This window comes from Amblyomma mixtum, chromosome 3 (assembly GCF_055824585.1).
Source record: "Amblyomma mixtum isolate Tamu chromosome 3, ASM5582458v1, whole genome shotgun sequence".
NCBI lineage: Eukaryota > Metazoa > Arthropoda > Arachnida > Ixodida > Ixodidae > Amblyomma > Amblyomma mixtum.
Window position 1 is genome coordinate 183,616,182 of NC_143014.1, and position 24,265 is coordinate 183,640,446.

Here is a 24,265-nt window from a genome sequence, read left to right on the forward strand (position 1 = left end):
TAACAGTTAGCAATGATCTTTTTTGCTTGCTACCTTGGGAACTGGTTAGCTATACAATCAGCCGTTCTAGATTTTACTGATCATTGAAAATAACTTTAAACATTGCTTTAAAGCTGTATCAGAGAACATATGCATATATGCCTGTCACATACTTAAATGGCTTATTTTTAATTTCATTTTATTGTGCGATATCATAGCTCCCATACTGGAAATTGAATTCTACAAATTCTGCTTGAGATGTTAGTGTTTGCTCGAGATAACCAGATAATATGGCTATTGTATCCTGTTTCCCTGACTTTACAAGTATTGTTTCTCAGCCTAAGCCAGGAGCTGTTGCCATGCAAACCTTCCATATTGGCTCTTGCAGTTGCTGTACCTGTAATCCAGTTTACTGGCTCCGACATTCATTATATTTATATTAATGAGAATGGCATGTATAGACTTTTCTGCAATACAAAGGCACCCACTTTGTTTTGCATTCACAGCGACATTTGAGAATGCTTTGGAGCTGCTCCGAGTACTTGTCTTGTACATGCCAACTTGTCTTGTACATGCCAACAGTGACATGGCCTTCAGCAGAACTTCCCATACTTGTTTTCAGCTCTGCATTCTAGGTTGTGCAACTGCAATATGATCTCGGGAAGGAATGCTAAAGCACAACTTGATGGCCCACTGTCACTGTGCAGAACAAAGCCATGCACTTTAGCCCAGTGATCCACGTCTTAGCCTCTTTGCCGCCACGCAGTGCTACATATTTGTATTTTGGTTATAATAATGGCCTGAAAAAAATGGTAAAAGTAAATCACTATTGTTGCATTGTCACTGTTCTGTGAAATGCAGAACTGCTTTAATTACAACTGATTTTACTTGTTCCAAGTAGCGGGAAACATCATAATTTCTCATGTGCATTAGCAGTTGTGTTTGACGACAGTGTTTTACTAAGTTGTGAATGTTTAATGCATGCACATTTCAGACACACACACCTTATATATTGAATAGGTAAGCATGTCTTTTGCAGTGAGAAGGCCGTTTACATATTACAGTGGCTGTGCAAAATGTTTGGGAAAAGCTGCAATTGCATTATTTTTTTTCTCTGTCAGCAATTGAAAAACACTGCAGTGTGCTATTTTGAATAACTGACTAAAAATTTTAAGTATGTAATTTAAACTAATTACAAAATATGACTATCCCGATTATAGTTACGGGCGGTTGTTAGCAGCCTGCACTGGAATCTATCCCGATCGAGAATTCGCACTAAGAATCGCGTCTTCGTTCTAAAATCGTCGAGGCAGCGTAACTTTCGGAGCAAGAGAATTGGAAAATATTCTGTTATTTTGGGGTAGAAATCACAGGTTGTTGTGAGCACGCATCGTCGAACGAGGAGGGGTACTCGATTGCGATATGACGCGTTTTTCAATCTCTTGGCTAGGAATGGTCCAATTTCGTATCGTTTCCGACGACATCGCTTCAGGTGATCAGACTCGCCTTCGATGTTGCAAAGTTTTGTCTAAAATTGGTTCGCGGCCGTCATGGTGGGCTGAACCGAGATCCGTGCTATCACAGTCGACCACGATTTTACCTCCGACGAATATCCCGCAGCAAAAGAAACGTTGACGCAACGGATATGTCTCGAATACGCTGCAATTAATACGGGTAATTTCTATCGCAAGATATCTGCGTGTTTCACTACAAACGCATGCCTGTACCGCCGCACGCGGTTAGACGGGAGCGCCAATCGGAACGCTCGAACCACCCGGCTCGTCCGCAATAGTCCGCAAGCAGCAAAGTGATCGTACATAGCCTTTCCGCCCCTCTCCCGCCCGGAGGCGGAAAACGAGCGGTCCTCTTGCTGGCGGAATAGGCCCAAAAACGATCGTACGATGGCATTTAGGCTCCGACCGGGAGCCCGCAACGTTCGCGTGCAGCATGCGATGACGCTTTGTTGGTTTGCTTTTTTTGGGGTTTAACGAGCATCAGGCTATGAGAGACGCCGTAGTGGAGGGCTCCGTATAATGACCACATGTGGTTCTGTAAAGTGCACTGACGTGGCACAGCGCACGGCCCCCTAGCATTTCGCCTCCATAGAAAGGCGACTGCCGCGGCCGGGATCGAACCCGCGTCCTTCGGGTCAGCAGCCGAGCACCATACCCAGTGAATGAGTCACCGGAGCGGCTTGCGTTCCTCTCGTGGGTCACCCATGGAGCAAAGCTAGCGCAAAGAAACATGTCCGAACTTGCGTTGTCGCCTCTGGTTAGATATCCCTGGCGAGAATCTTTCCCAGCCCATCTGGTATATGGAACAATTTCCAGTTGGGTCCGGCTGGAACCAATTGGAACCCAGGTGGTTCCAACTGGAACGAACTGGAAATTGTTCCGAAAACCAGTGGGCCTAGGAAAGATTTTCGCCAGGACCAATAAAGAATTCTAAAGAAATCGCAACCGCCATGCACCATGCGGCAGCTAAGCATACTACCGTCTGGCTCGCTTTAGTGCCGGTAAAGAGATCACCGATACCGTAACATGTGCGTGACATATGAGCGAGCTTGTGGATGTGACTAGCGGGTGACTGCAAGCTGCTCTGGCGGAAGCCACCATACAGTATTAGGAGAGTCTGGCTTAAGCCGTTTCTGTAATCGGCTTAGAGACTAGAACATGGCAACTTACTCCTAATGAGCATTCCTTTATTTTAGAATTACTATTTTTCATAAAATTATCATACAATTTTTGGTAGAGTCACGCAAATGTCCATGGGAAATGGGGAAACGAAAGATAGATTGGTTAATCATTAGGAGCTTTTTTTTTTAACGCGATTGAAACAATGAGTCAGAAAAGAAAAACATAACACAGCTGATTACCTTTAAGAGGTTTATATGAATCGAGAGTGTAACTGCATCAAAACTGCTCTTTCGCTGGTTGGAAACGCACTGACGTAGGGTGCCGCGATTTCTGCGCCCTTTGGCCCATGGCGCTCTACGCTGAACGAGGAGACCTTAACGAGGAGGGGTCACTTTAGACACGCCGTGAGCGTAATCAAAGTTTATTATCCTGAATGGTATCGAGAAGAGGAGGTCAACTCTTACCTCCTTGACCGGTGTCACGGGAACGTGGCCTCGAAATGCCTCGATGTCCATGCACGTTAAAAAGGCTTTATCGATGTATGCTTTCAAACTTTAAATTCCTGTGGAATTTAAAGTTTGATATGATCTTGCAGAGAGCCACTTGGACTGGATTGGAAAACATTTATTTCGTCAAAAAAGGCAAAATGCAGACGATCTGTTCTAGGTGGCTATCAGTCCACGGCTGACAGCGACCTCAGTTGACCATTCAGTGGCCCAGGTTTGAACGCCCAGGTCTGAGCTGACCAACACGCCCTCCCATTTATCGAGTGGAGGCACTAGTATTAGGGATTCCGGTGGCGGCTCCTCTTTACAGTGGCAAATTTTAGGAGTCGTTCGAAATTTCAAACTTGGCGGGACTCCCTGATTGGGTTCCATGGGTTCAAGTGACCCTGATGACACCACTTCCCAACTGATGCATCGGGGAATTTAGTTGGGAACAAACCGGGTGGTTTTAGTGCGAAAGCACTAATCCAGGGGTTCTGACGCGAGGAAAATCCTCGCACGTTGGTCTTTCGGTCCGAAACCAACCTGGATCCAACAAATTCCACCGGTGGCAGCACCTGCCTCCTTACACCGTTCTTTCGCACTGTATACGGATATTGTAAACAGTCTCTCATTTTTTTTTTGCAAGAGTATACCCAGAATGCTTACTATCGTGAAAAATAATGTTTGCATCAGTCGTTTAACTTTAAGTTAGACTTCAAACAATTTGTGCGTCGCACGTGTCAAAATGTCCCCGTGAGTGCTGCATTGGCATCGCCATCACTGGCAGTTGACGTTGACGTGGCCATCACTAGTGTGTGTAGGCACAGCTTTGTTCCACGAGCATCAAGTTCGTCGTGCACAAGGTTTGTCGGACCCTTTGGGAGCCTTCACGACAAGCTACTGTGTATCTTGCGTCTGCGAATCTGCGCCGCGTCAAGTGCGCCAAGGTGGCTTTGGCGTTCACGGCTCTTACGGCGTGAAGACTGCCATGGCCAGCAGGGCGTTAGTGGCTCGAGTCCAGGCGAAGTCCAGCACGCCAGTCAACTTTGACACCGCTCAGCGACAGCGCCTCACCCGACCCTTCGTACGAGCCGGCACAGATGCCAGTAGCCGTGATCCCACTCCCGACGTGCCAGCTGGCCATCCAGGCGGCCGAGTGCTCTGGCAAGTGGGCCCACGACTGTGCCGTGAAGACGGCACTCGTCTGTGACGACGCAGAAGTGGAGCACCACCAGGCACTGCGCTTCACGGCTGGTGCATCCTGGCTGCCACGACGGTTCCGGAGAAGATGCTGCCGGCGGAAGGTTGACCAGGCCATCTCAGATGCCGTTACGCTGCCAAATTTTGTTTCGTATTGTAGTATTTTACTGTTTTGATGTTTTTCTGTTATTCTTTGGCATTTCGGAGTATTGGTTTTTGGGACATGTGTTCTGATTTGATAAACGCTGTATTTGGTGTCGAACCGATGTGCGTGTGTTTCTGTTTCTTTTTCGACTTTGTTTCTTATTTTTGAGCTGCAATAGTTTCCTCATCGCAACACACTGGCCGACAACATAGCGTGTTGTGGCCGTTATCATTATTTTGCCAGAAAAGTAGCGCTTAGTGAGCAAGGTAGGGAGCTTAAATATGTAATGTATAAGTTTTGCCCGTGACGCAAGGGCGTTGTACTCCTCAGGATGTACATACAGGGCCGTCCACTTCCATCTTGAGCCGTGGCGGTGGCTCATTGGCTATGGTGCTCGGCTGCTGACCCGAAAGACGCGGGTTCGATCCCGTCCTCTGCAGTCGCATTTCGGTGGAGGCGAAGTACTAGACGCCCGTGTACTGTGCGATGTCACTGCATGTAAAGAACCCCGTCGCGACGTCGAATGATCACCTTGGCTGCGATGTCGAGACGTGCGCTTCTCTGCACACTTTATTCGGCGTCACGTTGAATGCGAAAAGTGAGCCCTCTAGTAGCGGAATAATAAGATTTTGAGTTTTTTTTTTTTTTTAATAATCTCCGAGGTGGCGTCGGTAGACACGAGTTAGCGCCACCTGTTGGGCCGGCTGCAAAATATCCGCTATAGGTTGTATCCTGTCTCGATGCGATGCGGGCGCATTGCATTTGGTTGTGCATTGAGGACTCGTCGTTCACCTCTTTGCGCCCACACTTAGACGTGGTACAGGCATGACTGTTTGAAAAAGCTGAGCCAGCAGTTCACCTTCGAGTTCGGGCTCTTATCCGGCAATTCCCTTTTCGTTGAGCGCAGTGCTCAGTGACAGGAGGCGCACTATCGCTTGCACCGCCGGCCTCACCAGCGACTGCTTAGGTTCCGACCGGGAGCCCCCAACGTTCGTCTTCAGCATGCGCTGACGCTTCGTTGGTTTGTTTTATATGGTTTAACGTCCCAAAGGGACTCAGGCTATGGGGGACGCCGTAATGGAATTCCGGGGATAATTTTGACCGCATGGGGTTCTGTAAAGTGCACTGACATAGCACACTGCACGGGCCTCTAGCATTTCGCCTCCATGGAAATATGCGACTGCCGCGGCCGGAATTGAGCCCGTGTCCTTCGTGTCAGCAGCCGAACACCATAGCCAGTGAGTGAGTCACCTCGGCGGCTCTCGTACCTCTCGAGGAGCGCCCGTGGAGCTAAGCTAACGCAGAAGAAACATGTCCGAACTTGTCTTGTCGCCTCTCGTTAGGAAAGCTAGAACCAATGAAGAAATCTAAAGACATCGCAACCGCCATGCACAATGCCTCAGCTAAGCATACTGCCGTCAGGCTCGCTTTAGTGCGGGTAAAGAGGTCACCGATACCGTAACATGTGCTGGACGTATGGGCGGGCCTGTGGATGTGACTTGCGGACGACTGCAAGCTTCTGTGGCGGAAGTTATGGTAATGAGCTGAAGAGAAAAAAAAACTTGAGATAAGTTAGCAGAAGTTTCTAACCAAGGAACGCCTCTAGAAAGCGGTGCGTGTGCCGGAGTTTGACTCTTAGCTTAACACATAGGCTTGGCCGGGCTCCTTGAGAAAAATCTGTTTTGTAGGATAGTGTCGTCCTTTTACCAACACACCTTACTAGTGGCATGAGAATCTGGCTTAAGCCGCCTCTGTAATCGTCTTAGACACTAGCACCAGGCAACTTACTGCTCATGAACATTCCTTTATCTTTGAATCATTTTTTATTAAGATACAATTTTTGGTGCTTGCACCGCCGGCCTCACCAGCGACTGCTTAGTTTCCGACCGGGTCCATGGGAAATGGGAAACGAAAGATGGATTGTTTCCATCATTTGGAGCTTTTCTTTGGAACACGATTGAAGGAATGAGACAGAAAAGAAAAACATAACACAGCTGATTACCTTTAAGAGGTTTATATCAGTCGAAAATGTAGCTGCATCAAAACTACGCTCTCGCTGGTTGGAAGCGCGCTGACGTAGGGTGCCTCGATTTGTGCGCCCTTTGGCCCAGGCGCTCGGAGGGGTCACTTTAGGCACCGCCTTGAGCGTAACCGAGGTTTATGTTGCTAGATGGTTTCGAGAAGAGGAGGTGAACTCTTACACCCTTGGCCGGTGTCACGGGAACGTGGCCTCGAAATGCCTCCATGTCCATGCACGTTAAAAAAGGCTTTATCGATGTATGCTTTCAGACTTTAAATTCCTGTGGAATTTAAAGTTTGATAGTGCTCTTACCGAATGCCACTTGTACTGGATTGCAGAAACATTTATTTCGTCAAAAAAGGCAGAATGCAGACGATCTGTTCTAGGTGGCTATCAGTCCACGGCTGACAGCGACCTCAGTTGACCATTCAATGGCCCAGGTTTGAACGCCCAGGTCTGAGCTGACCAACACGCCCTCCCATTTATCGAGTGGAGGCACTAGTTTTAGGGATTCCGGTGGCGGCACCTCTTTACAGTGGCAAATTTTAGGAGTCGTTCGAAATTTCAAACTTGGCGGCACTCCCTGATTGGGTCCTATGGGTTCATGTGACCCTGATGACACCACCTCCCAACTGATGAATCGGAGAATTTAGTTGGGAACAAACCGCGTGGTTTTAGTGCGAAAGCACTAATCCAGGGGTTCTGACGCGAGGAAAATCCTCGCACGTTGGTCTTTCGGTCCGAAACCAACCTGGATCGGACAAATTCCACCGGTGGCAGCAGCTGCCACCTTACGCCGTGCTTTCGCACTGCGTACGAATTTTGTAAAAGTTAGCTCTGATTTTTTTTTGCAAGACTAGACCCCAAATGCTTACTATCATTAATAATAATGTTTGCGTCGGTCGTTTAATTTTAAGTTGAACTTCAAACAATTTGTGCGGCGCACGTGTCAAAATGTCCCCGTGAGCGCTGCATTGGCATCGCCATCACTGGCAGTGGACATGGACCAATAGGCTACGTTGACGTGGCCATCACTAGTGTGAGTAGGACTAGCTTTGTTCCACGAGCACCAAGTTCGTCGTGCACAAGGTTTGTCGGACCCTGTGGGAGCCTTCATGACAAGCTACTGTGCATCTTGCTTCTGCGAATCTGCGCCGCGTCAAGTGCGCCAAGGTGGACTTGGCGTTCACGGCTCTTACGGCGTCAAGACTGCCATGGCCAGCAGGGCGTTCGTGGCTCGAGTCCAGGCGGAGTCCAGCACGCCAGTCAACATTGACACCGCTCAGCGACAGCGCCTCACCAGACCGTTCGTACGAGCCGGCACAGATGCCAGTAGCCGTGATCCCACTCCCGACGTGCCAGCTGGCCATCCAGGCGGCCGAGTGCTCTGGCAAGTGGGCCCACGACTGTGCCGTGAAGACGGCACTCATCTGTGACGACGCAGACGTGGAGCACCACCAGGCACTGCGCTTCCACGGCTGGTGCATCCTGGCTGCCACGACGGTTCCGGGGAAGGTGCTGTCGGCGGAGGCTTGACCAGGCCATCTCAGATGCCGTTCCGCTACGGAATTTTGTTTCGTATTGTAATAGTTAGCTGTTCTGATGTTTTTCTGTAATTGTTTGTTAATTCGGAGAATAGGTTGTAGGACATGTGTTCTGATTAGATAAACGCTATATTTGGTGTCAAACCGTTGTGTGCGTGCGTCTGTTCCTTTTTCGACTTTGTTCCTTGTTTTTGAGGTTTCATCGCAACACACTGGCCTACAGCATAGCGTGTTGTGGCCCTTATCATTATTTTGCCAGAAAAGTAACGCTTAGTGAGCGAGGTAGGGAGCTTAAATATGTATAAGTTTTGCCCGTGACGCAAGGGCGTTGTACTCCTCAGCATGTACATAGAGGGCCGTCCCCTTCCATCTTGAGCCGTGGCGGTGGCTCACTGGCTATGGTGCTCGGCTGCTGACCCGAAAGACGCGGGTTCGATCATGGCCTCTGCGGTCGCATTTCGATTGAGGCGCAGTACTAGAGGCAGGTGTACTGTGCGATGTCAGTGCACGTTAAAGAATCCCGTCGCGACGTCGAATGATCACCTGGACTGCGATGTCGAGACGTGCGCTTCTCTGCATACTTTATTCGGCTTCACGGTGAATGCGAAAAGTGAGCCCACTAGTAGCGGAATCATAAGATTTTGAGTTCTTTTTTTATTTTTAATAATCTCCGAGGTGGTGTCGGTAGACACGAGTTAGCGCCAGCTGTGGGGCCGGCTGAAAAATATCCGCTTTAGGTTGTATCCTGTCTCGATGCGGTACGAATGCATTGCGTTTGGTTGTGCATTCAGGACTCTTCGTTCACCTCTTTGCGCCCACACTTACGTTACGTGGTCCAGGCATGACTGTTTGAAAAAGCTGAACCAGCAGTTCACGTTCGAGTTCGGGCTCTTATCCGACATTTCCCTTTTCGTTGAGCGCAGTGCTCAGTGACAGGAGGCGCACTATCGCTTTAACCGCCGGCCTCAACAGCGACTGCTTATACTCCGTTTCATACATAGCAGTCAACGCAGCCAAGGCTGTTGTTGTTGTTGTTGTTGTAACCTACGACAGAATGGCACATACCCACTCTGGGGGATCGGCCAAGAATCGGGTGGTAAAGGCTGCGGCGCCTGTTCGCGCTCCTCGTCCGCATCGTAATGTAGTGCGTCAAAAGTAAAAATCGTAATAAACTCAAAATCAAAGTAAATGTTGGTTGATATTGCAGTATAATGATAACGGTGTTTTATTTTGCAAAAAAGATTGCTTTTTCTTTTATGTTCTACAAAACAGAGTACCTTAGTTTTTTGGGGTTTTTTTTCCGGTCCCTCCTGTATCAGGTTTACGCAGCTAGGCCGGCCGCGCAGGTCGGCCGGTCATGTCGTCTGCTTGAGTGGTTCACCTGAAGCATTTCCTTCCTCCTAGACCTGGTGCGCTGTTCTCTTTTCTGTAAAAATCACCGACCGTGCAACCGCTGTAGGCCACTGACATGATACGCGTAGCAAATGTTATATATACCATTCCATAACCTACAGCGCCAGTTTCTACACTCTTGTGAGTTGTGGCAGCAGTCAAAAACAACGATAGTACATTACGATCGAGCAAATTGACACTTTTAGTTATAAAGTTGATATTTACAAAGATTAAAAACATGAAAGCGGATGTCAACAACTAAATGCCAGCCACAACGTTCACTCACGCTGCGCTTACATCTCATTGGTGTGTAAGAAGCCCGAATTTTTACTCGTTTATATTGTTACCGCGAGAGGACGATGACGAGCTACTGTGTGGAGAACAAACAGCGAGCTTCGACAACCTCTTTGTGCGCCCTTTTCAGGAACCACGGAACCTCGTCGTCGGCTTCTCACAATAACAATGTCAACTGCAGCGGCAAGTGCGCTAATATACGACACCACTTGTTGCGTTCAATAGAGAGTTTTAGTATAGCGTATGAGCGCTTACGTACGCTATACGCAAGCATTTAGCGGGAGGGTACTGTGGAAGTCGCAGGAGCACTTTTAGTTTACCGTACAACAACTCGAACACAAAGATAGCTAAGACTGCAGTGGCGCCATCTGGTGTTATAATGTAAAAACATTTTGTGTCGTAGTTATTCACGCTTAGCCAAGGCATTGGCCAAGCTGATCCAAGTCGTATGACGTAGATAGCCGGTTGCATGGCGTCCCTGATGAGTCGCGCACTGCGCAGTCGAGGCAGGGCCTAGCTTTCTTTTAATTTTTTTAGGTAACCGAACCGAGCAAGGTTTTTTAAGAACGTCAAGGTACATACTAACATTCTTTCGGACCCCTACTGCCCTACAGCTGAAACGGCTATTTTTGGCAAGGCTATGACTACCTTGGCATAAAAATCCAAATCAATCTAATCCACAGTCGGCGGTGTTTTGTTAGGGTTAGGAACGGCGGAATCGTTACACACAATCCAAAATAGGGCAAGTTTATCACTCATTCGTTCTGCTGTTGGCGAGAGGAGTCAAAGCGAATATCATACGTTCCATTTAAGGGCAATGAATACGCCCAAAAACCCAATAACATGACATTTTCTCTCCGAAGCGGGCGGCGTGGGCGCCGCCATGTTGACAACGCTATTTTTCCTGCCGTACGCAAGAGCACGCACGCTAAATTCGAAAAATAGCGTACGTAACGCGAACGTACGTAAGACATCGGTTTGAAATAGCGTTTGGCGCATGCGCAGTGCGATTGACGCTATTTTATTGCGTACGCTATGCCTTTGCGTATGTCTACGTACGCTATACCAAAACTCTCTAATGACCTGCGCAGCGGAATCTCTGCTCACGGCCCAAATACGCAGCTTTCAACAATCCCCATCTCACCGCATTAGCTCACACCCATAACACACTGAATCCGACATCTAATACAAAACATTACAACGAACGGAAGCACTTCAAAGAATTTTCCTTGTGACAACAGCTCAAAAGTGGAGACTTCCCGAATCAGACGCCGCTCACTCTAAAGCCGCTGAGTACGCCGATCAATGCCGGATTGCCGCTAGCCGAGGCTGCTCGGGATAATCGACGCCGCACTGAATTCTATCACCACACAATTAATGATTCATTGTGTGCCGCATGCAAAAGAGTCACTGAACGCCCGAGAACAGCACTTCGCAATCACGTCCGGCGCCAATACACTACACTGCTTTTTCCCTTCGAAACAAGTAAGCAGCGCAAGTAAACAACGTAGTGTTTTTCAAAGTAGGAATTAGAGTTTGACAGTTTCAACTTCATACCTAATGATAATTATAAGAAAAATAAAAAATAAATGAAAAAAATACCACCCAAGCCGGGAGTCGAAACCAAGGCCATTTGTATATGAACACACAGGCGCGCGCTTCGTACCACTCAGCCACGACGCGAGGCGGACAGATACATTTTGCTTGTTTTTTGCAGCGGACTACTTTCGTACCTTTGGCAGCGTTACACCTATGTATTAAACGGAGTATAGGTTCTGACCGGGAGCCCTCAACGTTCGTCTTCAGCATGCTCTGACGCTTAAGCCGTCTCTGTAATCGGCTTAGAAACTAGAAGCACGCAACTTACTGCTCATGAGGATTCCTTTATTTTGGAATTACTTTTTTTCATAAAATTATCATACAATTTTTGGTAGGCTCACGCAAATGTCCATGAGAAATGGGGAAACGAAAGATGGATTGGTTAATCATTTGGAGCTTTTTTTTTTAACACGATTGAAAGAATGAGTCAGAAAAGAAAAACATAACTGTGCATCAAAACTGCGCTTTCGCTGGTTGGAAACGCACTGACGTAGGGTGCGTCGATTTCGGCGCCCTTTGGCCCATGGCGCTCTACGCTGACGACGAGACCTTAACCAGGAGGGGTCACTTTTAGGCACCGCCATGAGATTAACCAAAGTTTATTATCCTGAATGGTATCGAGAAGAGGAGGTGAACTCTTACCTCCTTTACCGGTGTGACGGGAACGTGGCCTCGTAATGCCTCGATGTCCATGCACGTTAAAAAGGCTTTATCGATGTATGCTTTCAAACTTTAAATTCCTGTGGAATTTAAAGTTTGAAAGTGCTCTTGCGGCGTGCCAATTCGATTGGATTACAAAATATTGATTTCGTCAAAGAAGGCAAAATGCCGATGCTAGGTGTTAGGTGGCTACCACTCCACGGCTGACAGCGACCTCAGTAGACCATTCAATGGCCCAGGTTTGAAAGCCCAGGTCTGAGCTGACCAACGCGCCCTTCCATTTATCGAGTGTAGGCACTAGTCTTAGAGATTCCGTTGGCGGCTCCCCTTTACAGTGGCAAATTTTAGGAGTCGTTCAAAATTTCAAATTTGGCGGCACTCCCTGATTGGGTCCTATGGGTTCGCGTGACCCTGATGACACCGCTTCCCAGTTGATGAATCGGGGAATTTATTTACGAAGAAAGCGGGTGGTTTTAGTTCGAAAGCACTAGTCCGGTGGTTCTCACCCGAGGAAAATCGTCTAACGTTTGTCTGTCTGTCCGAAACCACCTGGATCGCAGCAATTCCACCGGTGGCAGCGCCTGCCTTCTTACGCCGTTCTTTCGCACTGTATACGGATATTGTAAACAGTCTCTCTCATTTTTTTTGCAAGACTAGACCCCAAATGCTTACTATCATGAAAAATAATGTTTGCATCAGTCGTTTAACTTTAAGTTAAACTTCAAACAATTTTTGCGTCGCACGTATCAAAATATCCCCGTGCGCTGCATTGGCATCGCCATCACTGGCAGGAGACGTGGACCAATAGGTTACGTTGACGTGGACATCACTGTGAGTGTAGGCGTAGCTTTGTTCCAGGAGCGTCGAGTTCGTCGTGCGCAACGCTGTTGTGGTTCATGGTTTTTCGGACCGGTTGGGAGCGTTCTGGACAAGCTCCCGTGCTTCTTGCTTCTGCGAATCTGCGCTGCGTCAAGTGCGCCTAGGTGGACTCGGCGTTCACGGTTCTTACGGCGTCAAGACTGCCATGGCCGGCAGGGCTATCACGGCTCGTTCCCAGACTGGACGCTGGACGACGGCTGCATTCACACCACCCAGAGACAGGGCTTGGACAGACCCTTCGCACCAGGGGAAGCAGATGCTGGTAGCGGTGGGGCCACCATACAGGCGCAAGCTGTTCGTCCAGACAGTCGAGTGCTCTGGCAAGTGGGCCCACGACTCAGCCGTGAAGACGGCACTCGTCTGTGACGACGCAGAAGTGGAGCACCACCAGGCACTGCGCTTCCACGGCTGGTGCATCCTGGCTGCCACGATGGCTCCGGAGAAGATGCTGCCGGCGCAGGCGTGACCAGCCTGACTAGACAACGTGTGATGCCGTTAGCGGTCGCCTTGAGCGAAGCAACCCTGGCCACGCTGCAGCCGCCCTTTTACGATGGGTATTGTGGCGGCTGCTCAACACTCGGACAGTAATGACATTGTTGTACGTTTATTGTTTTCGTGTTTTTCGGACAATTGTGTAATGGGTTGTAGGCGTATGTTTTTCTATTTTATAAACGATTTATTTGGTGTCAAACCGTTGTGTACGGGTGTCTGTTTCTTTTTCGATCTTGTCTTATTTTTGAGCTGTAATAATTTTCTCGCCGCAACACACTGGCCTACAGCATAGCGTTTTGTGGCCCTCATGATTCTGCCGTCAGAGAAGACGCGAGTGAGTTAGCAAGGCAGGGAACTTAAATATGTATAAGTGTTGCCCGTGATGCAACGGTGTCGTACTGTTCAGGATGTACAGGGTGGTCCACTTCCAGCTTGAGCCGTCGCGGTGGCTCTCTGGCTATGGTTTTCGGCTGCTGACCCGAAATACGCGGGTTCGATCCCGCCCTCTGCAGTCGCATTTCGGTGGAGGCGAAGTATTAGAGACCCGTGTACTGTGCGATGTCGGTGCATGTAAAGAACCCCGTCGCGACGTCGATTGATCACCTTGGCCACGGTATCGAGGCGCGCGTCTATGCACACTTTATTCGGCTTCACGGTGAGTTTGAAAAGTGAGCCCTCTAGAGGTGGAGTCAAGATTTAGAGTTCTCTCTAATCAGCTCCGATGTCGCGTCGGTAGGAGCGAGTTTGCTCCAGCTGCAAAATATACGCTATAGGTTGTATCCTGTCTCGATGTGGTACACGCGCTCTGCGTTTGGTTGCGCATTCTCGGCGCGGCGTTCATCTTTTCTTTTTCGGTAGGTTCGTGCGCCCACACTTACGTTTTGTGGTCCAATCATGACCGTTTGCAAAAGTTGCGCCAGCAGTACACGTTCGAGTTCTGGCTCTTATCCGGCATTTTTCGTTTTCTTGAGCGCAGTGCGGCGGTGTTGGCAGTTCGCAATGACAGGTGGAGGCGCACTACCGCTTGCACCGCGAGGCTCACCAGCGATTTATTGGGCCGTCCACGTGGGGCCGTCGTACGTTCGTTTTTTTGCGCCTTCCGCTTGGCAGGCGGACGACATGCCGCACAAACCAGACACCTTTAGCATACCGTGTACTGTGTTCCCGTCACCGGAGCCGGAGTACCGGGAGCCCGCGCAAATTTCCTTGACATCCCCAGATGGCGCCACGTAACCGGCAGCTACGCTCGCGCCTGCAGCATCGGAACCAATCAGCGCGTGCTCACCGACGGTAGCGGTAACACGGTATGCTAAAGGTAGGGTCCGTAATAAAGGTGTCTATTCTCGCAGCCGGTCTCCTCTACGGCGCGGCGGCGACGGAGGCGGAAACCGCGGCCGCAACGGAACGGAGTGGTGTTCTAATCGAAAGAGGCGCCGGCCACCGGCAAACCAGTTTGGGTGGGCGCTCGCTGCTCACTGCCCGCGCACCCACGCTAGAGTTCTAGTACGCTCTATCCACGCACCCGCGCATCGCCGCCGAAGCCGCGACGCTCGCCAGCGCCATCTCTTGGTCGCAGCAAGCAAGCAGTGGGTCACGTGAAGCAAGCTCGCACTGTGACTGACGCGTTCTCCGTGGGGCGGGGCTCCGTCGCCGCTGCTCGACGGAAACGTAGAGCAGGGCCATAGTCCTTTAAATGGCAGGGCTAGCGGCACCGGCGGCCCGATTTCGGGGAGGAAACGGTCCAAAAAGATTTCCCCTCCGTCAGCAGCGGGCGCAACGCAGGCGACAGAGCAAGGGAAAAACCGGCTGTGAGAATAGAGTTATAGCATATCGTTACCGTGTTTACGTTCCCGTTTAAGTTACCGTAAGGCGAAAACGAAAGGTGATGATGGCAGATGCCCCATAATTAATTACAAACAAAAATACGCATGCATTGGCAGCCTTTTTTCGCAGTGAGATGCTACATGCTCTTTAATCACCTTTTTCTCTGTATATAAAGGCGTGCTCACTACTTTTCTGCTAACGGCCGGCTCAGTGGCTTCAAAAGTACCCTGACCATGTAGACAAGTTTACTGCACAGAACGCACTAAGCTTGTGTACGCTGCACTTACTGCGTTGCGAATGCTGTGAAAAACGCAGCTACAACACCTTGTGTTTGCTGCACGCAGCGTTGCTCCTTTGGATGTAAACATAGTGGCGCCATCTGGTGACAGTAAGTCAAAGCGCTTGAACTCTGGACTGGAGAAACTTTTTTTTTTAATTTACTAGTGAATATTACAAGCATTACCAAAATCTTTTTGTTTTTCAAGGAAGAAAACTGTGAAAATTGAGGAAGATGGTCAAGCTTGCACAAAAGCTAGTGTTGTTGCTGCTTTGGCTACGCGGATAGTTAGGCTTAACTGCTCGAAAATCACTGAATTATCTCAACAACAAGGGCTAGTTGTCACTTAAACCTCAGTGTACGAGTGAGAGTATGCGAATTAAGAGCGAATGCCTTCATTTAGAGCGAAAAATGGCGCTAAAGAATACGGCGGCGATGCTGTATTTGGTCCGAAGCAGCCGTGCAGGGCGGCGCCATGTTTGTTTACGGGCATACACTAACTCTCTCCGCAACGCTAACGAGATTCCGTAAAATGTTACCAGCCCGGTAATGGGCACGCATGCGCAGATGTCGCCAGCCGAGCCTGGTAAACAGCGACGTAAACACGGTAACGTTGTGCTGTCACTCTCTAATGTGGCCTAACACGGACACTAACACCTTCTAATTGGCGTCCGCCCGGTCCAGAGAGTGGAGGGAAAGTTGGTCAACTTCAACTTTCGTACGGATGAGCAGATCCGGCCAGCGAGCGAATTGCAGCGATTGGCTGCTTTTTACGTGACGTGTCAGGCTCGACTCCGCTTCTGCCGGTGCAAGATGGCCGTCCTTCGACTGAACCGGGGAGCGAAGCATAGGTGGTGGCAGCTATGCCACGAAGCATATTATATTGACCACATGTTGATATTACGAGTCTCACAGTCACTGCAAACTTTTTCGCGAGCAGCAGCGGCGAGCAACAGTTTCCCGAGTTGAATTCTGTAATCATCAACGCTGGTGGAGTTGACAGAGCGCCTTTTCAAACCGATGCATGACCTACGCGTTGGCGGTGTCACGAAGTGTTTATATGAAGCTGTTTGTGGTTGTTGCAAGTAACAGCTGCTCACGGTGAACTTCTTGTGCGTGCATGAGCTGTATTGCATAGTGACTAGTGTCCGCGTTGTGAAAGTGATTGCAATTAGAGCGAGTGTTTTTACGTCGAGGCAGTGAAATGTGCACCTGCGAGAGCCCACTATGTACCATTATAAGAGGGAGCACAACGGAAACCAGGACTAAAGGGAAGACACATATACCACAGGACGAGTGCTGCCTCATATAGAAAGAGAGAAAGGAATTTTAATGTGGAAAAGTTGGAGAGGTGGTGAAGATATTGATCGCTGCGCACGACGTGGTTTCCGAATTCCAAAATGAACGTGGCGTTGTGCAGCTAGTCGCATTCGTTGGGATGGTGCAGTGATCGCGACCGAAGCATTCACACGACGTTTTTTCTGCTACACATTCATTGCCATTTTGATCGCATTTCGTTCGGGCACTGTGCTTGAGAACTACCGTGTGCGCAATGTGACGCAAGCTTGGCTGCACGGCCGTCGGACTGTTTTCTGCACCGACAACAGCAATGTCGCCATCCTTCTGCGCCTTGGTGCTCCATTCAGTACATTTATGATGATGGGTGGTTGGGTTACGGCTCGCCAGAGGAACTGTGTAACCTGTGTGAAAACATCGGTGCAGTGCAAATGTATCTTCGTGAGCATCATTTCTTTTTACTTCTGGCTGGCTGTGTGCACATTTTCCTGCAATAAATATCTGCATGATGGATGAGTGACTGAACACTTCCTCTAGCCATTTCAGTTTAGTTTGTGACAACACGGTATTACGCGATTAGAAACAAGAATCATTGCCGCATTTAAATCATGGGGGGTTGACAGTGCACAAATCTCTAATATGTGCCAGCTCATGTGTCTGTTTTTCATGAGCATTTCACTTGATGTAGCACGTAAAAAAGAAAGTATGGCAGCAGCCTATGCGATCAAAACTGTCCACAGAGCAAGTTGGGCATAGCAAGTCTTGGTGAAAAAGAAAACAAAAAAAAATTTGAGGAAACCTTTGTCATTGCTTTTTTTCTCTATTTTGCTTAGCAGTGTTGAGTCAATATTCAGAAATGTTTGGTGATGTAAAGTTGAAGTGGGATCTTGTTTTCCACTGCAATCAGAAAAATGCGGTGGTCTTCAAGCGCCTCAAGGTCAATGACATTGTTTGTTGATTTTGCTCACGGTCTCTTGATCGGGAGATCAGCTGTATAAAACTGGATGACGTGCTCACAATGCTATTGTTGCAGAGCTGCTGGCAAAATCGGCTTTATTTGTGTTAAGCGGTTGTTCAGCAGTGCTGCCTGGGTCAGCCGCAGCAGTTTGTTTAACAAGACATTCTCGAAGCCTTTAGTATATGTCGTCGATCCACTTGCATATGTCTAACTTCTTCCTTCATTTGCCTGCGACTGCTTTCTACAGAGATGATTACTTGCAGACTGCAAAATGAGCCCTGTGGAGCTGGTAATGCTACGCTAGGAACAAAGACAATGGTAACAACACCACTGCACAGTGTAGCTATTCTTGCTCTGTCGTTGTCCCTTAGCACAGTTTCTACATGCCAACCTGCCACCGGTTCACCCCACTGTACACTATGATAAAGTTCTGTGAAATTTACAGAAAGCAACAATGGGACAGGAACCAGGTTGTGTAGGCTTATCTAGTGCATTCTGTGCAGATAGCTTCCTGCCTCGTCATAGCTTGGCCCCTTTATGTTTTTTCCCTTCATCACCCAGCACCTATGGCCCTATTTGTGGCATTGGCATGTGCTGAAAATCACCAAACACATTTCGTGCTCTTGCCCCTGCTAGATCGTTTTGGCCCCTTAAGTTGTTTCATCCAAATCGGCAAGCTTTTAGAAAACATTTCTGCAATAGCCAACTTTCTTTTGTTCTTCACGATATGCACCTTGACTGCAACACCCCTATGATATTTTTTCTCTTTGCTTTGAAAAAGCATGCAATTCCCTTATTTATGTAAGGCTGGTTTTCTCGTGCTTTAATTTGCATCCAATAGCTCTAAACTGGATCCAAGCTTAAACAGGCAGCCATCGGCAGATTTTCCTTGCGAATTCTGATGCATCCTGCCTTTTCCTGCAATCTTGGATGTCCGCCAAGGCACTCCCTTGGGCCTTGGCTTTTTATTACCCACATTATGACCTTCCCTTCAGTGTTTTGTCACATGCCTTCACTCACAGCTGTATGGTGTCAGCCATCTTGGAATCAATACCAGCATTTCAGTTCTCCAAAACAACATTTTGCATGCTCTGGAATGGCCTTGCTATTATTACTAAGAATGCACTAATATTTTTTTTATTGTCAGCATTACATTTTGTCATTTTATAAGGCCTTCCAATAATGGTGTTAGTAGTAGTAGCAGTAGTAGACCTTTGTTCGGCCATAAGTTAGAGGGCGAGCATGTCGACCGCCTGGGCAACCAGAAGTTGCTGTTCTTCCCCCCTTCAGCGCAAAGCCAGTCAAGCCAAGTGGTGATCGATAAAGAAGGTGGGGGGTAGGAACCCGACTGCTGTGCAGCCGGGCAATACAAGAGGCAATGGGCCAGGTCCGCATATATACAGGGGCAGTTCGGACAGGAAGGGTCCGATCGCTAGCGATAGACAAAGAGACGAGACGGGGTGATGACTGCATATTCACTGTATACTGGTTCAAATACTCACCTAATAATCCTCATACACCCACCCACAACCTAGGATATTTACTCCACGACGTGTCCTTAGTATCACTGTCATCGAAGTTACTTGCGTTCAGATCTCCTGTGTGGCATAAGCTTGGGTATTCTAACGGCACATGACGCAAATCTAACTTGACTAGAATCCTGGAATGAGTTCAGACCTGAGCCACTTGTTTTATTCTCTCAGACTATTTTTGAAGCTCCAGTGTAACAGCACTAAAGATGAATCTTCAAATTTCTTGATGTCGTGCAGAAACTGCAGGTTTTTTTAACTGTTTATCGTCTCATAACCAACTAATCTATACTCATGGTTCCTTCTGCACTAGTCGCACAAGCACTGTTGTCCCCTCAGTTAGCTCATGTCACTGCATTTCAAGATTCATTTTTATTTTTTTCACATAAAGCTTGAATGGCTTTCCACCTAAGAGGGCTTACTAACCTTTTGTCCTTTGAGCTAATCACTGCAGAAATTCATGCAGTAAATGATGATATGATATTCATCCACTGATTTCGGTAAATACCCAAAGGCAAAGATTTGTGATAAGGGAGTAATTACTCATTAACATCAATCCAAGTCAAGCCATAAGGCTACAAAGAAATCCTACAAAGCTTTCCTTTGTAGCCGTTTGGCGGTGCTTGGATGTTAATGGTTAATTACTTCTTATTACTAAATTACAAACTCATCAAGTTCCTACTTTGTATATCATGTTAGCTAGCCACTCAAGTATTGTCATTCAGTACTGTTTACGTATAATAAATGTTAAAATGAATTGTTGTAGTGAAGTGCTTAGTTGCTTGCTCAGCTCAGCAAACCAATACGATGCTCTCTTATGCGTAAGAACTTTCCTCACAATCTACTTCATGTAATATCGGGGCAGATTTCTGCAATAGTTATCTCGGATGGTGTAAGTTTTATTTAGGCTTACTTGGACACTGCACAAGCTAGGTCTAGCTAGCTAAACTCGTGCACTGAAAAGCTAACCATGCATTATTATGCCTATCAGTGTCAGTCTTTCCTTGGTGCTTCTCACTTATCGTCTCTTCAGCTAAGCAAGACATCAACTTCATAACGTGGCTCAGTGAGAATGCTGCAAATGCATACTTATGCATGTGACTTTTATATATTCAGGATAGTGTTAACAGGGCTGTTGGTTCATCTTAAACACAAAAGCCGTCAATTTCAAGTTGCAGCTAAGAATGCCAGAAACGGCCAAAGCCATCACTGCTTTTCTGTTTTTCTTCAGCATTCTTCGGCCTAACTTCATATTGGTCTTTTCCAAATTTGTGATGCCTGTTGATGCCTCGGTTAATTTCTTTCTTTGGAAGCAGACTGGCAGTGATAGATGTATATTTCTGAACATGTTGATAGTAGGCAACTTATAGCACTCTAGAATTCAGCATATGTTAAGTGGTATGAACATCAGTTAACAGTTAGCAATGCTCTTTTTTGCTTGCTACCTTGGGATCTGGTTACCTCTACAATCAGCCATTCTAGATTTTACTGATCATTGAAAATAACTTTAAACATTGCTTTAAAGCTGTATCAGAGAACATATGCATATATGCCTGTCAGATACCTAAATGGCTTATTTTTAATTTCATTTTATTGTGCGACATCATAGCTCCCATACTGGAAATTGAATTTTACAAATTCTGCTTGAGATGTTAGTGTTTGCTCGAGATAACCAGATAATGTGGCTATTGTATCCTGTTTCCCTGACTGTACAAGTATTGTTTCTCAGCCTAAGCCAGGAGCTGTTGCCATGCAAACCTTCTATATTGGTTCTTGCATTTGCTGTACCTGTAATCCAGTTTACTGGCTCCGACATCTCATTATATTTATATTAATGAGAATGGCATGTATAGACGTTTATGCAATACAAAGGCACCCACTTTGTTTTGGATTCACAGCGACATTTGAGAATGCTTTGGAGCTGCTCAGAGTACATGCCAGCTTGTTCTGTACATGGCAACAGTGAGATGGCCTTCAGCAGAACTTCCCATACTTGTTTTCAGCTCTGCATTCTGGTTTGTGCAACTTCAATATGAGCTCAGGAAGGAATGCTAAAGCACAACTTGATGGCCCGCTGTCACTCTGCAGAACAAAGCCATGCACTTTAGCCCAGTGATCCACGTCTTAGCCTCTTTGCTGCCACGCAGTGCTACATATTTGTATTTTGGTTATAATAATGGCCTGAAAAAAATGGTAAAAGTAAATCACTATTGTTGCATTGTCACTGTTCTGTGAAATGCAGAACTGCTTTAATTACAACTGATTTTACTTGTTCCAAGTAGCGGGAAACATCATAATTTCTCATGTGCATTAGCAGTTGTGTTTGACGACAGTGTTTTACTAAGTTGTGAATGTTTAATGCATGCACATTTCAGACACACACACCTTATATATTGAATAGGTAAGCATGTCTTTTGCAGTGAGAAGGCCGTTTACATATTACAGTGGCTGCGCAAAATGTTTGGGAAAAGCTGCAATTGCATTATTTTTTTTCTCTGTCAGCAAATGAAAAACACTGCAGTGTGCTATTTTGAATAACTGACTAAAAATTTTAAGTATGTAATCTTAACTGATTACAAAATATCACTTTATATTCCTGTGGAATTTAAAGTTTGAAAGTGCTCGTGTCGCGTGCCAATTCGATTGGATTGCAAAATATTGATTTCGTCAAAAAAGGCAAAATGCCGATGCTAGGTGGCTACCAGTCCACGGCTGACAGCGACCTCAGTAGACCATTCAATGGCCCAGGTTGGAACGCCCAGGTCTGAGCTGACCAACACGCCCTTCCATTTATCGAGTGTAGGCACTAGTATGAGAGATTCTGTTGGCGGCTCCTCTGTACAGAGACAAATTTTCGGAGTCGTTCAAAATTTCAAATTTGGCGGTACTCCCTGATTGGGTCCTATGGGTTCGTGTGACCCTGACGACACCGCTTCCCAGTTGATGAATCGGGGAATTTAGTTACGAAGAAACCGGGTGGTTTTTGTGCGAAAGCACTAGTCTGGTGGTTCTCAGCCGAGGGAAAGCGTCTAACGTTTGTCTGTCTGTCCGAAACCACCTGGATCGCAGCAATTCCACCGGTGGCAGCACCTGCCTTCTTACTCCGTTGTCTCTCTCATTTTTTTTTTGCGAGACTACACCCCAAATGCTTACTATCATGAAAAATAATGTTGGCATCAGTCGTTTAACTTTAAGTTAAACTGCAAACAATTTTTGCGTCGCACGTATCAAAATATCCCCGTGCATCCCCGTGCGCTGCATTGGCATCGCCATCACTGGCAGTAGACGTCATGGAGGAAGGAAAGAACTTTTGCTTCCTCCATGAGTAGACGTGGAGCAATAGGTTACGTTGACGTGGACATCACTAGTGTGTGCAGGCATAGCTGTGTTCCACGAGCGTCGAGTTCGTCGTGCACAACGCTGTTGTGGTTCATTGTTTTGTCGGACTGTTTGGGAGCCTTCACGACAAGCTCCCGTGCATCTTGTTTCTGCTAATCTGCTCCGCGTCAAGTGCGCCAAGGTGGACTTGGCGTTCACGGCTCTTACGGCGTCAAGACTGCCATGGCCAGCAGGGCGTTCGTGGCTCGAGTCCAGGCGGAGTCCAGCACGCCAGTCAACATTGACACCGCTCAGCGACAGCGCCTCACCAGAGCCTTCGTACGGGCCGGCACAGATGCCAGTAGCCGTGATCCCACTCCCGACGTGCCAGCTGGCCATCCAGGCGGCCGAGTGCTCTGGCGAGTGGGCCCACGACTCCGCCGTGAAGACGGCACTCGTCTGTGACGACGCAGACGTGGAGCACCACCAGGCACTGCGCTTCCACGGCTGGTGCATCCTGGCTGCCACGACGGTTCCGGGGAAGATGCTGCCGGCGAAGGCTTGACCAGGCCATCTCAGATGCCGTTCCGCTGCGGAATTTTGTTTCTTATTGTAGTAATTTACAGTTTTGATGTTTTTCTGTTATTGTTTGGCATTTCGGAGTATAGGTTGTAGGACATGTGTTCTGATTTGATAAACGCTGTATTTGCTGTCAAACCGTTGTGCGTGTGTGTCTGTTTCTTTTTGGACTTCGTTTCTTATTTTTGAGCTGCAATAGTGTCCTCATCGCAACACACTGGCCTACAACATAGCCTGTTGTGGCCCTTATCATTATTTTGCCAGAAAAGTAGCGACTGAGTGAGGGAGGTAGGGAGCTTAAATATGTATAAGTTTTGGCCGTGACGCAAGGGCGTTCTACTCCTCCGGATGTACATACAGGGCCGTCCCCTTCCATCTTGAGCCGTGGCGGTGGCTCACTAGCTAGGGTGCTCGGCTGCTGACCCGAAAGACGCGGGTTCGATCATGGCCTCTGCGGTCGCATTTCGACTGAGGGGCAGTACTACAGAGGCCGGTGTACTGTGCGATGTCAGTGCACGTTAAAGAATCTCGTCGCGACGTCGAATGATCACGTTGGCTGCGATGTCGAGACGTGCGCTTCTCTGCATACTTTATTCGGCTTCGCGGTGTATCGGTGACCGCTAAAACTGTACGGTGCAAGCCAGCCAGTCTGGCAACGTGCTCGGGCACTTCCGGTGAGCGGGCAATAAACACCAGTTGTTTCATGGCTACCGCACGTGTCGGTCTCTTGTATACATGGTGTCAGAAGTGACCAGTTCCCGCGCCAAAAAATGACAGAGCTTCCGCCTCCAGAGCCGTTACGTTTCGGGGATAATGTGGCGGACAACTGGACTCGATTCAAGCAACGGGTAGAGCTCTACTTTATCGCCACTGAGTCAACAGAGCCAGGAAGACAACGCAGCAACGCCCAGAAAGCCGCCATTTTGCTTCACCTCGCCGGTCAAGAGGCAATAGATGTGTACAACACCCTCGATCTTACCGCTGAAGACAAGAAGGACTACGACAAGCTAGTGCAAGCTTTTGAAGCCTACTGCCTACCGCAGAACAATGAGACGTTCGAGCGCTACGTGTTCCGGAACCGCACGCAAGCCGAAGGTGAGCCGTTCGAGCACTTCTATCGAGACCTGCAACTGAAATCGAAGACCTGCAATTTTGA

General features: G+C 47.9%; 2 protein-coding genes across 5 annotated transcripts in view; both read left to right on the forward strand.

Annotated features, from left to right (window-relative positions):
• LOC149352952 (breast cancer anti-estrogen resistance protein 3 homolog) overlaps positions 1-24,265 on the forward strand; it is a 280,152-nt gene that overhangs the window by 187,553 nt on the left and 68,334 nt on the right. Inside the window, exon 2 of one of the 4 annotated variants that reach the window (XM_089582170.1) lies at positions 9,332-9,421. The exons of the other annotated variants lie outside the window; for them this stretch is intronic. The gene's annotated coding sequence lies outside the window, so the exon portion shown is untranslated. The remainder of the gene's footprint in view (positions 1-9,331; positions 9,422-24,265) is intronic. 4 annotated transcript variants of the gene reach the window in all.
• On the forward strand, positions 11,700-23,251 carry LOC149352953 (uncharacterized). The gene has a single exon (XM_089582151.1). It carries the CDS (start codon positions 12,982-12,984, stop codon positions 13,300-13,302), a length of 321 nt encoding a protein of 106 aa, XP_089438277.1. The 5' UTR covers positions 11,700-12,981; the 3' UTR covers positions 13,303-23,251.

Coding starts and splice junctions, on each gene's coding strand:
- LOC149352953 (XM_089582151.1), top strand. CDS start 12,982: ATGGCCGGCAGGGCTATCACGGCTCGTTCCCAGACTGGACGCTGGACG.